At 36.7% G+C, this 17,163-nt stretch overlaps 1 protein-coding gene across 2 annotated transcripts in view; it reads right to left on the bottom strand.

Moving 5' to 3' along the window:
- ZFPM2 (zinc finger protein, FOG family member 2) overlaps positions 1-17,163 on the bottom strand; it is a 445,713-nt gene that overhangs the window by 133,295 nt on the left and 295,255 nt on the right. For both annotated transcript variants that reach the window (XM_033126666.1, XM_033126667.1), the window contains one exon: positions 12,251-12,362. In XM_033126666.1, coding sequence (XP_032982557.1) covers positions 12,251-12,362 — 112 coding nt within the window. The remainder of the gene's footprint in view (positions 1-12,250; positions 12,363-17,163) is intronic.

Genomic DNA, 17,163 nt, shown 5'->3' with positions numbered 1-17,163 from the left:
CTATATATATAGATAGATCTATAGAAAAAGATCAGGATATATATATATATATATATATATATATATATATATATATATAACTCCAAAGAAATCCTCTTGTACCAGATTCCTTAGCATTTTAAAAAGCTTGCTAAGGCATGGAATAATTTTGCAGATATGGGGAGACTAGGATTTCAGGTACTGAATTTTTCAAATGATTTTCACACCGGTAATTTCTGAAACTCAATCAAGTCACACTAGAGTCTCCTCTGTTGAATGACACATCATAAAAGTCATTAAATAATCATTCAAAATTCAGTGTGTATGTACTATGTGCTATTTGGGAAGTTATAGAGGTCAGAAATGCAGTCATTACATTTGAGGTGTTCACATCCAACTTGGGACAATGTTTAGGCTGGGGTGGAGCTTTCCCCTTACAGGGATAGAGCAAGGAAGGCTGTTCAGAGGCACTGATATATGCTAAGTCTTGAATGGTACCTGCTAGCAGTGGTCAAGGTGGCTAGAAATTTATTAGGCAAAGGAAACATGATGTACAAAGACAGGTATAAACAAGCAATGGGTATTTGAGGTATAAATAAATGAGGATAGTTGGAGCATAGAGTGTCTGTGGAGGATGAGTGAGAAACGTCGCTATAAAGAGTAGGGTAGTTAAAAGCATAGATGAGATAATCTAGAAGAAATATATATGAGAAGGAAGAAGACATGAGAATGACAACCTTTAGAGGATGGACAGTGATGGAGAAAACTGTCACTGGGTATGGAAAGGTATAATCAGATCAAACCCAGGGGAATGAAAAATTGGCAACAAGAAACCACAGGAGACCTTTGAGAGAGTCACTTCAACGGAGAGAAGAGAAGATGCTGGAATTTAGGAAGTCAAAGAAATGAGTGCAGAAAACTTGGCAGAAGCTTGTCTAAGAAAGTGAAGCAGAGAGGGTTTCCTGTTAAGTATGGGGAATTAATTGCATGCATTTATTTCTACTTCCTTTCACTGACATGACAGTAAAGGAGGGGGGAAAAAGATGATAAAGGCAAAGAGATGGGGCAGAATAGGCCGTAGAAATCAACAAAATCTTGGAAGCTAGAAAATTTATAGAGATGACGTAGCAGAGCACAGAAAGTTGAAATCCAAGTACCTGAGAAACAGCAGGTCAAGAAGAAGCCAGCAGATGGATTCTGCAGAATCTGGAAAAGATCAGGAAATAAAGACACCTGGTGTCTTGAAAGGTGGGGTGAGCAGTAGGGCGAAAACTTGCAGGACTGGCATTATGAGTAAGAGGCTGTTAGCTACACAAGCTCGGCTCTTTCCTGTGGACCTAAGGGACATTTCCTCTCTCAGTTGGAATATGGATGCGTAGTATTTGGAGAACTGGAACAGTGGCTTTAGGTCCAGAGACATAGGCCCAGTAAAAGGGATACTAACGTGTCACTCGAATCAGATGATGAAGGGAATACCTACAATCTCAACAATGAGACATTGCTTACCCAATGCACCACCCGGTCCCTTTCGCCTACTAAATCCTCTGACTGTTGGCTGCAAGATTCATAAATCTCAGAGATGAGACTGCCATTCTCTGGAGAAGCTAACCATGCAAAGACTAAAATATTACATACCCTGTTATTTGCGGACCTCATTACCATGGCTGCACTGCCATCCTATGATGCCTGTACAAAACCCACCACCTACCTACTGATGCTGGTCTAGCGTTTAGCCTTTAGGACCCCGCTCCTAAAAACGTAAGGTAAACATTCATAGATCTCTAGTCATTTGAGGAAAGATTTTACACTAAATACAGGGACCAAAACAGGTAGTACAGCTTCCAGTACAGCTTCCAATTCCTACCTTCAGAGCTAAAAGAATACATATATATATATATATATATATATATATATATATATATATACACACACAAAGAGCAGTGTATTTAAAAAAGGATAATAATAATGACATTTGATTTTAATTTGCTGAGCAGAAAAAAAAGGGGGCATGTCAGAGAATAAGAAAGACCTCTTCTAAATTATAAACATGGTAGTTAAAATGCAATAGCGAAGTTAAGGAATAAAGTTGGAGGACATACATCTCGTAAGTTGAACAAAGTTTAGGAGATAATTATGGGAATATTATTAAATGCTTACTTACATTGCTTCCCATATTAAAAAATAAGCTGCAACCCATTCATTTATCCATTCATTCACTTATAAATATTTAATGAACACCTAGTATGTGCCAAGCACTGCTTAAAAACATACAAAATTCCTATCCTTGAAGAATTCTTATTCTAGGGGTGGGAGAATGACATTAAAAATTGAAAATACATGCTAAAATGTCAAATACAAAGATAAATGAGACAGAAAATGTTATGGATGGATTGTTTGTGCTCCTCCAATTTTTTACATTGAAGCCTGAATCTCCAATGTGATGGCTTTCAGAGGTGAAGCCTTTGAGAGGTAATTCGGTCATGAGGATGGAGGCATCATGATAGGATTAGTGCCCTTATAAGAAGAGACAAGAGGAAGCTCTCTCTCTCTCTCTCTCTCTCTCTCTTTCTTTCTCTCTCCTTTCACCATGTGAGGATCTGCAAGATGATGGCTATCCACAAACCAGGAAAAGAGCTCTCACCAGATACTGAATCTGCCTGAGCCCTGATCTTGGATTTCCCACCCTCCAGAACTGAGAGAAATAAACGTCTGTTATTTAAGCCACCCAATCTATGGCATTTTGTTATTGCAGCCAGAACTGACTCATACAGAGGAGTAAAAGGAGAGAGAGAGAGAGAGAGAGAGAGAGACAGGGCAGCTAGGTGGACCCTCTGGGAAGGAGACCTTTAGAGAGAGTTCTGAATGAAGTGAGAGAGGGGGCCATGTGGGGACAGAACACTGGGCAAAGGCATTGAGGCAGAGGCTTGTTTTTTTTTCTTTTTTTGTATTTTCTACCAAAAGCAAGGGGACCTCTGTCACTGAGACAGAGTATTTGGAGAGTTGTAGCAAATGTAACCACAGAAGTATCCCTGGCAGATCATGTAAGGCTTGTTAGGCCAAAGTAGTGACTTTGTAGGTTTAGTTGAGGGGTTGGCAAGCTTTTTCTGTAAAGGGCTGAATAGAAATATTTTATGTTTTGCAGGCTAAATGGTCTCTGCCACAAATGCTCAACTCTGATGATTCAGTGTAAAAGCAGTGGGTCAGATTTGGTTTGGGCCGTATCAGTCTAATTGTGATGGGAAGTCACTGGAGGGTTATATGTGCTTCCACTTCTCCACTTTCTCTGTGAAACAAGAAGCAAGTTCATTAGCTAATAAGGGCTGTTATACATTTGGGGAGACAGAAGTCTGAAATAGTGACCTTGAAGATTAATTAGGCAAGTAAATCTGTATTAACAGGCTACATACACTGAGGGTTCTATTCACCTTGTGATCAAATGTAATGTAAACTGGTCATCACTGGGTTATGTTGCTGCTGGTGGTGGCGGTGGTTTGTTTTATTCTGACTCCATGTTTATGTGGCATTCACTATGGATAAGGCACTACTATAAGCACTTCACAAATATTAATTCACCTCATTTCTGCCCAGAGAAAAATGGAGAATTGGAGGGAGCAGAATGGGGGGATTGCCAGGCCAGTAAAGGCCAGAGCGAAAGAGAAGGGTGAGTGATGAGAATCATGGGCCCTGGAATCTAAGCCAGGTAACCTGAAAGTAAAGACAGGAGGGGCTGGTGGGCAGGAAAATGATGGCAGTGCGGTGAGAGGATAGGAGGTTCATGTGGAGTTCAAAATTTGTTGGAGTGAGGCAATGACTGGATTAAAGTGGATGATTTACTACTATCTTCTAGAGCGGTATAGCTACCATCTTTATTTCTCTGACAGATGAAGTTTTCGTTTTATTAATGGATGGACCCGAGCTTAACCTCTGACCCAAAATGTTTCCTAAAATCCTGATGTGACCAGAACATTCAGTAGCTCTCCATTGCCTCCACAAAATCTTGAAACTGAGTACGCAACTGAATCTACAACAGGGTCCTCGGAAACTTTTGGAGGCTTGTCCCTCACTAGGCTTCCTTGTAAATTCTCTGCTCTAACTAAAGCGTATGCTGACACTCTCATGAAAACACTGTGTGCACCACAGCCTGGAAGGTTTTAGGCACACAATCTTAACCTCCTCAAATGCCTTCCTTCCATTTCTCAAACTTACGTTCAGCTTTCAATAGCCAGGCCAAATTCCGCATCCTCAGTCAATTTTGCCTTGCTCATGCGAGACTGAACTCAGTATGGTGAAACCTTCATCAGTGAAGGTCCTTCAACAAGCTCCTTAAGGCAGGGGGATGTTTCAGATTCCTATCTATCCCTCATGACACCTGGGCCATCTCATGCCGAATGCATTTATTTTATTTGGAAAATTAACTTATAAAACAAAGTGTTAGGACATTCATAGAGATACTAAAGAAAAATAATCAGATCACTAGGAAGTAATTTAAATTCTATGGATGAGGAACACTTTATGGGCAAGGCAAAGATTTCTTTGTTCTTTCAGTTTGGGTTGTATAAAAGAAGAGCAAGAATGTAGTTAAGACAAAGAGTGATTTTCATTTGCAAATATTTTTCTTAAATTATGTAAGAAAAATAATCAAAGTGAAGAAAATTATAAAAAAAGGATACAAAAAAAAAGCTCCCCAGATCTTACCACCTTTTCAGAAATACTTTTATAATTTCAAGGTATTTCTTTCCAGTAGGTTAACCTGTGCATACACTTTTTAATATAATTATAATCATACTAGGCACAAAACCTCATATTCTGCTTTTTCACTTGGAATTACAATAATTTCCTCTATGCAATATACTGTTTTAAAGAAGTATTCACAGTACCTTACTCTGAAAAAAATCTACCCTAAAGAGTTGTCCCTCAGTTTAGCTGACAAAGACACTTTTGGGGCTAGCTTTCAAGATTAGCATCTCTCTGAATGACAAGCTAACATACCTGAATGATAGTGAGTCACCTCTCCAAAGACCCCACTCTTTGTTTTTCATTTTTATACTTGTAAAACTGATATATTCTTAGTTCTTATCATTTGTCAACATCTTAACTGGGCTTCCACCCCTAAGAGGCAGAAGCTTCATTCACGCATGGATTCAGGGTAGTTTAGGATATTTTTTCTCCAACACATGAAAGCACATCTGATCCACTGAGGTAATTAATAATATTATCACGCAGGGTTATTTACCAACATTTCATTAAGGAAATGCACAGTGATGTTGATATGAGAACAAACATATTTTTTCACTTCATCTAGCATACATTAATAATAACTAAGAACATAAACTATTCAGTATGCCCAGAACCAGACTAAAATAACATCAGTAAGTCACTAACATAATTGTAAAAACAGTAAATGCATAGTAAAAAAAAAATGAAATGACATTTGGCCTGAGATTTGCTGAAGTTGCTATCATTCTGCAATTTGCAACAGACAACTCTATTGTAAATAACATAGTCACTAGTGGGGTCACTTGTCGTGACCTTAAGAACCCCTCAGCAATGGCAATTGGACTCAAAACGGTGGTTCTCGAAAGCAGCCATTTTTTTACAGCCACTGATTCTTAGAATAGGCATAATAAATTGCTCACTCCTCAAAACAATTCTCATTCTTATAGAACATAACCAGCAAAAGCCTTAGATGTTCATGCAACATGTTGAGTTTTCGGCATCGTGTTATCCTGTGGTGCTCGGCAATCAATTACTGTTATACCACCATCATTAATAATTTTCTTAATGAAAATGATTCTGTTGATCTCCGTTGTATTTTAATTATCAGAGTTAAGCATAATTACACTGCAGCTCTGAGCTGGCATGTGGACTCCTTTAGGGCGCAATTTTGTTTTAACACACTGATAATGTAATTTTACATTGTGTCAGTTTGTTTGGTTATTATCCAGTTGTACAATTCCACTGTATTCCTGATAACAGATAATAACCTTAGTACCTCCTATATCCTGAAGTCATTTAAAAAGCAATATTGGAATTCCGCGACTAGCTAACTTAATCGCCTTATGATTTTATAATTCCCGCTGCTAAATATTTGGTTCAGGCACCCTCCCTTTTTTAAGAATACTGTAAAACCAGACAACAGTTATACATTTTCTATGAATTACCTAATGGTTAAATGAAGACTTAAAATATGAACACAATTTTTCCTTTTAAATTATAGTTCCTTATTTTTATGATATTAGGCCTTTTAGATCAAGTTATACACTAACTTATAGGTTAGTTTAAAAATTGGCTGCCACATTAGACAAGGCTGTTGTTTCAAAATTCTAGTAAAATCCAACATATGCTCTATTTTAAGGTGGAAAATAGTCCAGATTTTGCAAGAGTCCTTATAATGAAAGATCTTTATTTTAAAAAGTTGACCAACATCGTCAGTAAGCAGAAAATTGCTCACCCAGGTTAGATCATATTAGAATTTCTGTCATTAATTCAACAGTGCCTAGTATAGCGCCTTGAACAAAGTAGATAATCAATGCAGGCTTAAATGAATTAATTGCATGGCTACATTTATGCAAACAAGCAAAATGACTTTGAAGATGATCACAGAATGATTTGGAGGTTGGTCTTCTATATGACATTAAATTGCTGTGGTCTTAAAAGCAACAGAGAAATTACCAAAAAGTATCGATGTCACTGCTGTTTTAGTTCTTGAACACTTTTCTCTTTAAAGCCAAACCACAGCATGAGAAACATGTATGGTATACATGTATGAAAATATGTGAAGAAGAGCAATAACCTGCAACCTTGGCCTAGCAAATGGTATCCTCAAAACTCTGCTAATTGTATAATTGGGATTGACGACAATATGCTAAAATTGAATCCCAATTTTATCATGTATGAGCTATATATATCCTTGAACTATGAACTTATTTTAACCTCAGTTTACTCATCTGTAAAGTGGGAATAATGTTGCTTATATCATGAGTTTATTGTATTGGTAAATGAGAAAATGTATGCACAGTGTTTAAACAATGCCTGGCAGAGAATCAGTGAGTAACAAATGGTAACTGCTATTAATAGTATGAATATTATCATTATCATCTTTATACTACCATTTTATATAACTGATTAAAAATAAAAATATCCTGTACCCTAAATTGAAAAAAAAAAATCCAGCAATATCTTTAGGCAAAGGCTTCGGGCCTCTGATTCTGTAATATAGTTCTCTGCAGGAATTGTGACTGAATGGGACTTCTGGAACTCTTGGAAATCTTGTATCAGATGATCATGTTTCCTTGCATACTTGCTTGATGCCAACATGGAGGCCTAGCTTCATTTCCTCTAAATCTGTACTGACTCATGACTACAGGGCAAATTGGATTGAGTATAAGACAACTAGCAATATAATATTTATAATAATTAAAATACAGTTATGTTTATGGGTGCTTCTTCCTCCAAATTCTGCAAGACAGCCCTTGCTATTCCATTTTTCCAGCTGAGAAATCAAGATTTAGAGAGGGTAAATGATTTGCACACAGTTACAAATGTACGACAGTTGTTTTTTTTTTACAATGATATTGTGCTTTTACATAAAAAGAAAACTTCCATGGTTAAGGTGGAAGGAAGGGTTAGCTGGTATTTTTCCACTCTTGATTGACACTGTCTATTCTATTAATCTGGATATGTAGACAATATAGCTACTCTGAAATAACAACTTCATGAAAGACTAAATATTTATGCCTTGTTTGAAGTAAACGAACAAAACCCACATGCTAAAGACTTAATTTTAAATACTCAAAATCATAAAACTCAAAGTAAGTCATTTACTTTTCATATGTAAGAAAGGTCACCACACTGTGTAAACACTGTAAGCAAAGAACAGAAAGGTACATAGAAAAGAAGACAATCAAGAACCGAGTGGTATATAGAAAAGACAATCTCCAGTGTTCAAGAGGCATTAGTGGATTTTAGTAGTAAGGAGGCATGCCTCGCTCATCCTACGCCCCCAGCAACCTCCCTTCAACTTCAGCATGGTGCTTTTTAGTCTTTTTCCATTGTAGATAAGTAAATTAGAATTATCTGGAGTCTGTTGAGAATAATGGCAAAAAACAGACGACCCAACAAGTCTGGTCCATCAATGTCTGGATGAACTAATTACTTTTTGGAATGACAGGGGGTAGTTGAGGCAGGAATATAGTATATCAGATTAAATATTAATGCCAAATACTATACTACTTTTTAGTTCAATAAAACAAGATGATAGTAGCCTGTCAAATAGTACTAAGTGATATAATATAATTTTATGATTAGTTGATACATACCTAGGAAGTGAAACTACATTTAATAATACTTCAAAAATTAAGTATATTTCTTTCATGGTAATAGTTACACATTAAGTGGCCTATCTTACACACCATAAAAATTCTATCAAAAATTGCATGGTCCAGGCAATTCTTAAAAACACTACATACATGCATTGTACATTCTATTTGTAAATAGGTACTGATAATACTCTCAGACAGCCAGGTCAAATAATAATGATTTTTGGCATGAAAGTTATAAGTAATGCAGGTTTTTAGCTAGGAAACAAAACAAGGAAATATAAATTTGATATTAAGGAATTTATTTTTCCTCTTCAGTGAGAGCTTCTTAGGGCCATTAATGTGTTGCATCTGGGTGCATGGATGTTAGCCCTGCAAGCAACTATTCTTTTTGTGTGTCTGACAAAGCACTTTGGTCTCATTTGGGGAACTATTTCTCCATCCTAGCAGCACATGTGGGGTTAATGCTACTCTTTTGGCCCTAAGGACAACTATAGTCAGCCAGTCGTCCTTGGTTTGGGGTGCCCCAATGAAAACCCCAATGTGATGTGCCCCAGTGAAAACCCAGAAAAACTCTCTTTTCACTCAATTGTTTTGCTGGTAGAGAACACCTGGAGCTTCCCACCACTTGAGGAGACGATTTCTGAGAATGAAGCCCAAAAAATGAACAGGGGCAAAAGAGAGAGACAGTCTGGGGACAAAGTTTGACACCTGGACTAAGATGTTCCTTAAATCCAGAATTTCCCTGGACTCTCAGTTATATGAGCAGATGAATTCTCCTACTCCCGACACACACACACACACACACACACAAATTTTTTTGCACAAGTCAACTTCGTTTGGATTTCTATCAATTGAAAACAAAAGAGCCCCAACTAATAAATAACATATGATACTATGAAAATGCCTCACACGCCAGTGATGTTCAAGTCAATACTTGTTAAATCTAAATTGCCAAATCCATCCACCTACAAAACTCATTTGCTTTGAAGAGGTTTATCTCACCTGCAGCCTGTGAAGACAGAAGGCTTCAGAGCCCGTGGGATCCTGGTAGGAGCTCTTCTGGTGTCATACTTTCCATGACTCGAATAACCCATGTGACAATCCCAGAATACTACGGTATTCTCAGATTTTTAAGATTCTCAGAATCTCTGGGTAAGCTATTCTGTCCCTCCAAAGGTAATCTGAACACTAGGAATTAATGTCAGGCATTTGAAGCTCATCTAGGAGATTAGAGTCTTCAGCAGAGTTTTCCATTGGCATGAAAAAACAAGGCATACATACACACACACATACTTTGGGAAGTTCCACACTGTAATATATACTCTTTGTGATTTCTGGGCATACAGGTCTGAGTGGTTTGAGAGGATTTACTCATCATGTAACAGTGGGCAGTAGACAGGCTGAGTCACACAGTAGCACAGAGTACAGGATTTGGAATTGTCAAGACCTGCATTCAACTTTGGCTCCCCTGTTAGCTCTCCATGACCATGGACAACCATTCTACCTCCCTAAGTCACAATTGCAAATTGTGTAAAATGAGAAAAACACTAATTATCTCACTGAGCTGTCTGAAAGCTAATGCAGGGAGAATGTATTCTAATGTGTGTAATTCAGACCCTATGTTAGAAAGATGTGTGTGTGAACTCTGCTTCAACTATTGCACATATTAGCTATGTGACCATGGCAAATTCCTTAACCTACCTCTCAGTGTCACTTGGTTAAAGTTAGGTAGTATATTAATTATCTTCCAGGAGGTTTTAAATGACAATTAAATGAAACCATGCATATATAGTAGTTATTGCATTCCCTGCTATTTGAACTACAATACCAATCGTTCTTGTAATTTGAACAATATCAAATTGTCTTTTGTAGGTTATAAACTAGTTAATGGCAGGAATGCATCTGGTTTATCATCGTAGTATGTGAAGCATCTGTTATAGTTTCCGGCAACCATTTATCATTTTGTTTATCTGGTCCACCAATCAATGTTTACTTAGTCCATTTTTGTATAGGCAACATGCCAAACCAAAGACAGAGGGGTGACGAAGACACAGTCCTTGCCCTCAGTAAATATAAAGTAGATTGGAAAGGCAGGCAATGATAGCTTACTTTTTACCTACTCTTTTCCTAAACACATAAAATGATCATCATAAAACAAGACAGTGAAGAGCAATGAGAGAAGTACATACAATTCGGGATGGGAATACCAAGAAACAGGATTCAGGGGTGGCTGTTATTATATTATCCACATGCAAGGCTAGCACATAGGTGGGCACACTACGTACTTTATGAGTTAATTAATTAATAAGCTTCTATAAATTACTCTAAGTTTATTGCCAAAAAAGCTTAAGGTATATCCAACCACAATAGAAACACATAAACATGTTCAAGTTAAAGTACTCCAATGAACATGGAACTACAGTTTTGTTATGATTTTCCTTCTATAGCAATGTAACAATCATCTCTTCTAAAAGAAGGCCTGATTTACAAACGAAATGGAGTTGGACTACGATAGGAGACAGCTATTTCCCCTGGCTCCTCCATATTATATTGCCATCATGAAGGTAAGATACTGTACAGCAAACAATTTATTCTAGTAATTGACCCTATATTCCAAGGTATCTTTTGTAGTTTTGCATTCTGAATGTGGGCATTGATTGGTAAGCGAGTTCACTATATACTATTTCTTTCCATTTTGATAGATCATATTGACATATCCTGGGAAAAGCTAACTTCCCCTTCCAGCTAAAATCTCCCACCAGCATTACCACAGTTATTTGGGGTTAGAAAATGAGTGGGTATGGGACCAGCAATTATAGAAGGAAAAGGAATATAATCAGATCCTGGTGTGCAGATTGTTTTTATAGCTTGCAAATTCCCTCTTTCCGGTGTTTCAACTTTCAAAGGCTCATGGTAGTTTAAAGGCAATCCTCTTATAAGTGTACAAATTGTAATGATTATAGGAACAAGTTGTAATTGTTTCTAGCAAGTTTTTAAGAGTCTTTGATGTTATGATTAGTGTTTTATATGTTAATACATTGATAGGGGTGCTTATTTGCTTGTTCTCTTGTATGCTTTTATGGTTTCTAGGTTCAATGTGCAAATAAATCTTTGATCTCAGTAGGTCTATTTGGTTAAAAACGAAAGCTAAAAGAAATTAAACATGAGAAGCACAAGGTTCTGCAATATTTACGAAGACGAGAGATTAGGGATTTCACTGTAAAAGTACAGAGCTCGGGTCCATAACTTGAACATGGAGCAAAGTGCCCCAAACCACACCACACACAAGGAGGGGGCTGTGTTTTGAAGAGCCAGTCCCATGATGTGCCATCACAGAGCAGCGTCTCCTTTGGAGCCAGGGCACAGCTATATGACGTAGTGTAGGTTGATGTCACACTGAGCAAATCAAAGGCAAAACTCTGCAAGCCATCGCTTCCTCTTTCCCGTTTGCCTGCTGCCCTTCAAAAATCACCATGGGGAAGAATTCTCAGTCTTTGTAATGGTTTCATTTTCAGCTATCCTCACATCATGAGTGATTTCAAGAAACTGGCTGGAATATAGTGCCTCCTGGAGCATGCACCTTGACACAAATTGCTAAATTTCACAAGGAAGTGACTTTTTGATAGATAATGCCTAAAAGAGGAATCTGAGATTTCATCAAACCTACTAACGATAGAGCTAACAGCAAGGAAGGGAATTATTTGTCAAGCCAGAGTTTAGGAAAATGTGTACGGCACTAAGTAATTAATGACATAATTTTTGTTTTATGTTCTAAAGAAAAGAAAACAGTAGGCTTTGCTGCAAATACAGGTTAGAGAGATTCATAAGAGAATAAGGAAGAGAGAGGATCAAATTTTACTTTGTGCTCCCATGCCAGCTTGTTTGGTGCTATTTTGCAATGCTCAGGTTTCAATACTTCTAAAGAGAGAAGGAAATGATCTTGCATTTACCTTTGCTGTACACAATGCAGTTGTTTTTGTTGTCTTCAACTCCTTGCCAAGTCACATCCAGGAGCCACTTGGGACCAGCAGTCAGCACCATTGGGACGTGAGCCTTTGTCTTCTGTAGAAGGAATGATAACAAACAGATGCCATTTGCTTTCGTTGATTAAAAACTCAAATAATAACTGCACTAATCATTTTATTTTTACAAACAACTAAATCTTCCAAAACATAATCCAAGTCCTTATTCCCCTGTCTCATGATATCTTTTTAAGACTACAGAAGCTGTAAAGCTTTACTGCTCTCACTAATCTGAATGGTAGAATTATTATCAAGGATTTTTTCTTTTTTCCTAAATGATACTGGATCAGATCTCCAAGATTACACAGATCTCTTGTGGCTCTGAATTATAAAGAGAATGCAGATGACTTTCTCTGCAAAGAGCAGAGTGTTTAGAAGTGAACTTTAGACACATTGTACTTTACTATCAACAGGATCTCACTATTTCCTGAAACAGACAGGAAAGAATTTAAAGAATCAGGATCCATTTCAAAGCTCTATCCTGAGCAACATTTATATTAGAGTAGGAATTTATTCTGAATGAATAATGAAATCTACCCAACCCCCTTTGCTAAGTGTGGATGTGTAATCTGACTGTGACTGAAATAATAATAATGCTAATGATTCACCATACATTGTCTCCAGGAAGACTGCAAAAATGAAATTGTGAATAAATTCAAATGCAGAGCAACTAAAGCATGACATCCCTTCCTCTGAGAAACATAGAAGCAGGGAGACAAGTGAGGTAGTTCTGACAAAATATTTTCAGTGTACATTTTAAATAAAAAACTTAAAATGTTCATCATATTCAGCTGTAGGGCAGCTGAATTATATCTTTAACAATGGTGATATATTTACACGGCAGAAAATAAACTGGGGAGGAAATAACTAAGCCTTAGCAAGACTCTTGTTTCCGGATGAGTGACAGTGAACTGGCATTCAGACTTATCATTCACCAGTCCATGTTCTGTATATCAACTATCATGAAACCACAACACGGAGTACAATACGAGGGTCTCAAGGTAATTTCTGAACTGTATTTTCACCTAGATATGATCCGGCCAAAGAGACCTCAGCCCATTCTGGGACTTTCTCACATGTTGTATGCTATCACCAATTTCCCAAATTGGCATTAACAAGTATTCACTTGAGGAGTTCTGTGTAATCTGGCCATTTCAAATCTCGCAGGAATCTGGAAAACCCAGTGGACATGCGGAATGACAACAACGATAGCCCCTAAGACAGGGATCTATTGTTCACTGAAAAGCCATATTAAAAACTGTGCATAAAATGAATTCTAACCCATTTCTGGAAGTATCAACTGTACTATAAGAGGTAAAACTGCCATAAAATATACAATTTAATGGGAAAATCTACCATGATAGGCAAATTAAACAAAGGAGTCTTAAAAAAAAAAAAAAAAAACTTCACATATTAAAACAGAAGAGGTGGTAAACCAGATCAATTGTAAGAAATACTAGCATACTGATTTTTCAAATTAATACTTTGATTCATTTTAAGTTTGTAATTTTTCAACTACGTATCTTAATATCTGGCAAGTATAACCATGAAAATCAGTTATCTGAAAGCCCTTTAGGAAAGAGTTTTATATTATATTACAAATTTTTAACAATCTAGGCAAAAATGTTCTCAAGTTATCCCTATGATTTATCAGTTTGAGTGACCATTTATATTTATTTCCATTTTCAAATTAGAATTTGAGGACAAGCAGTTTTCTTCAATCTGAAATGTTAGTGACCCACATCCAATTAAATATTAGGTCTCAACTATACATATTTCAGCTCCTTTTACTATCAGAAAAATAGTTAAGGCCACAGATCAGGGTCTGTGTAATCTGGCCATTTCAAATCTCGCAGAAATCTGGAAAACCCATTTGACCTGCTGAATGAGGTCCAAGCAGAAAGCACAAGTCATAGAAAAGAGTCCACCATTTAGATAAACCTGTGTATGAGGGATTTAGTGGTCTTATTTGTAACATCTGTTCACTTCTGATTTTACAGAACAGATTTCGGCAACAGGCACCTGGCCCCCTTTCTACTGTATTCTCTTATTTCACGGGAAAGACATGCATTCTAAATTATTTAATCTTTACGCTCCATAGTTCGTAAAGCCACATAGATTTCTACACAGTAAATCAGCTTTCACAATTTTCCACAGATAATATGAAAAATAGATATCGATTACTTAAATTCTTCAGGGAATCTTTTAGTGTAAAGTAAATCAGTTGATCTTCCATTCTTTTCACAAACCAACCAACCCACCAACATAGTCCTGTGCTTGGTGTTAGAAATATAACGAGCTCTTTTTTGATGAAGGATATAGATACATTAAAAAAAAAAAGTTTAATGCAAAAAGTAAATGCAAAAAAAAGTTAATGCAAAAAGTAGAACGGTAGGGAGTTCAACATCATGAGTAAATTGCTTGTGGGTCAGTGAAGGGCAAGAGAGAAATTCCTGTCCTGTAGATTCTGGGAGGATATCATAGAGGTAACATTCAGGCAGGATCTTAAAGGGAGGAAGAAGGGTCTTAAAGACAGGAAGAATCTGCAATCACTGGTAATGGCATGGGCATACTCTGACTAGTATATAATAGTAATAGTATATATTGTGTACAGGGAAAGTGAGTAGCAGCTTTGGGATTCTGGTTTAAGTTCTTATAAAGTCTTTAGAGTTGTTCTTGGTATATAAAAAACACTAGATAAGCATTAGCTGTCATCATCACCACTGTCATCGATATCATGATCACTGCTGATAAGAGGAAGGAACATAACAACATATGTGTCTGGAAGTACAGGTTATAGACAGATCTTGAAGGACCTTTTCATACCAGGCAACACCTATTGTGCTGAAATATCTAAGCAGAAAAAAGCCAGTAATAATGGCTTAAGCAGGAGGAACACGGGCCCTATAATTTTTGCTACAGGTGCAGGTATTTTGTTTAGACACTTCTCTTACTTATTATTCCTCATATATATTTTCAGATAAAGAAATTGCAACTCAAAGATTAAATAATTTCTTTTAGATCAAATATCTTGTAGAAAGCAGTGCCCATATTTATATTTAGCTCTGTTTCCAAACTACTACAACAACCATCTGGGCTTTCCTGGGACTGAAAGATTCCCCAGGATGTTGGACTTTCAGTGCTAAAGCTGAAAAGGCTTGGACAAACTGGGATGAGTTATTCACTTCTACCCTTACTATTACTATTGTAAAAATCATATTAGTGGTTTACATCTATTGAGTACTTGCTAAATGTTAGATGTTAAGTACTTCTCCAGAATTTTCTTTTTTGATTTTTCAACTGCAGAAGTTAGGTGTTGACACTTTCTCCACTTTGCACATAAGCAAATGAAGATTTAAAGGAGTTAGTTTTGTGGCACAAATAAAAATTGTTAATTAATATATTTCCTTAATAGTAAGTTAGACATTGTATCTTTTAAAACTTTGGAAACATTTATTACGCCTAGGCACAAATAGAATCTGACTTATTAAAAAACTGAATTGAAAGGAAAACAATTTCTTTTACTCCAAATCAATAAAGCAAAAGCAAAAATGTAGCAAAGATTTGCTGAAAGCTATATCCAAGCTGTAAAGTAAATAAGTAGATAAAAACATCTCAAGGGACCAGTTATTACAGTTTTGAGGAGGTAAGTCAATTTCTTTCTGAAGAAGTCAACTTTTGTAGAGATTGACTGCCTTCAGAGAAGATTACCAAGTGTGAGAAGGAAGGAGTTAGTCAGGATTATATGAAATCTACACTCCAGGAAAATCCATGAATAGAAAATAACAATAACATCCACATTGATCATTAGGTTCATTTTTCCATGCTTCTCGCTATCGTAAGGGTTCATATAAATCTAGAATGTTAAAAGAGGAAGCAATTTTATATTCAATGAGTTGAATTCCCTAATTTCACAAATGAAGAAAGTAAGGCTAAGATGTTTGTCTGGGATCATACAGAGGGTGCAGCTGGCACAACACGTTGGGTAAAGAGAGCAGATATAAAAGGTGTGGGAGGCAGTAAAATGGTCCCCAAAGATGGCCACACCCTTGTCCCCTGGAACTTGTGAACATGTTACCTTACTTGGCAAAAGGGATTTTAAAGCTATGGTAAAGATTTAGGACCATAAAAATAATGAGATGACCGAGATTATTTGGATGGACCCTATCTAAACATATGAGTCCTTAAAAGTAAAAGAGAAAGGCAACACCGGAGATCAAAGAGATTCAACATGAAAAGGACTTCACATGTCTTTGCTGCATTTGAAGATGGCATGCTGAGGCCATGAACTAAGGAACGTTGTGGTCTAGAAACTGGGAATAGTCTCCAGTTGCAAGGAGCAAGGAAACAGGTATTTCGGTTGTGCAAATTCAAGGATGTGAATTCTGCCAACAATCTGAATGAGCAAAAATGAATTCCCCCCGGAACCTCCAGAAACGAATACATCCTGATAAACTGACTTTAGTCTGGTGAGATCCATACTGGACTTCTGATCTACAAAACTACGATAAATTTTTGTTGTTTAAAGCCACTAAGTGTGTGGTAATTTATTTAGGCAGCAATAAAAAACTAATACAAAAGGCATTCGGATTTACTGACTTATATAGTTAAAAAAAAAAAAAAAAAGACAACTTCCTTATCGAATGTGCTCAAAAATGTAAACAACTTTCCTTTCATTGGAGTAACACCAAATCTACATTGTCATTCCAAAATCATTAGCTATGTTTAATATTCTTGCTGTAAGTATGAGAAAATACCCAGTGGTGACTGTAACAATTGCTGTTTCTATAGTTGAATATTTAAAAGATTTCATGATTCAACAATGACCTGACAGTTGAGGT

This window comes from Rhinolophus ferrumequinum, chromosome 14 (genome assembly GCF_004115265.2).
Source record: "Rhinolophus ferrumequinum isolate MPI-CBG mRhiFer1 chromosome 14, mRhiFer1_v1.p, whole genome shotgun sequence".
NCBI classification, from domain to species: Eukaryota; Metazoa; Chordata; class Mammalia; order Chiroptera; family Rhinolophidae; genus Rhinolophus; species Rhinolophus ferrumequinum.
Note: the sequence above shows the minus strand (reverse complement) of the source record. Positions and strands in the feature narration are given on the sequence as shown.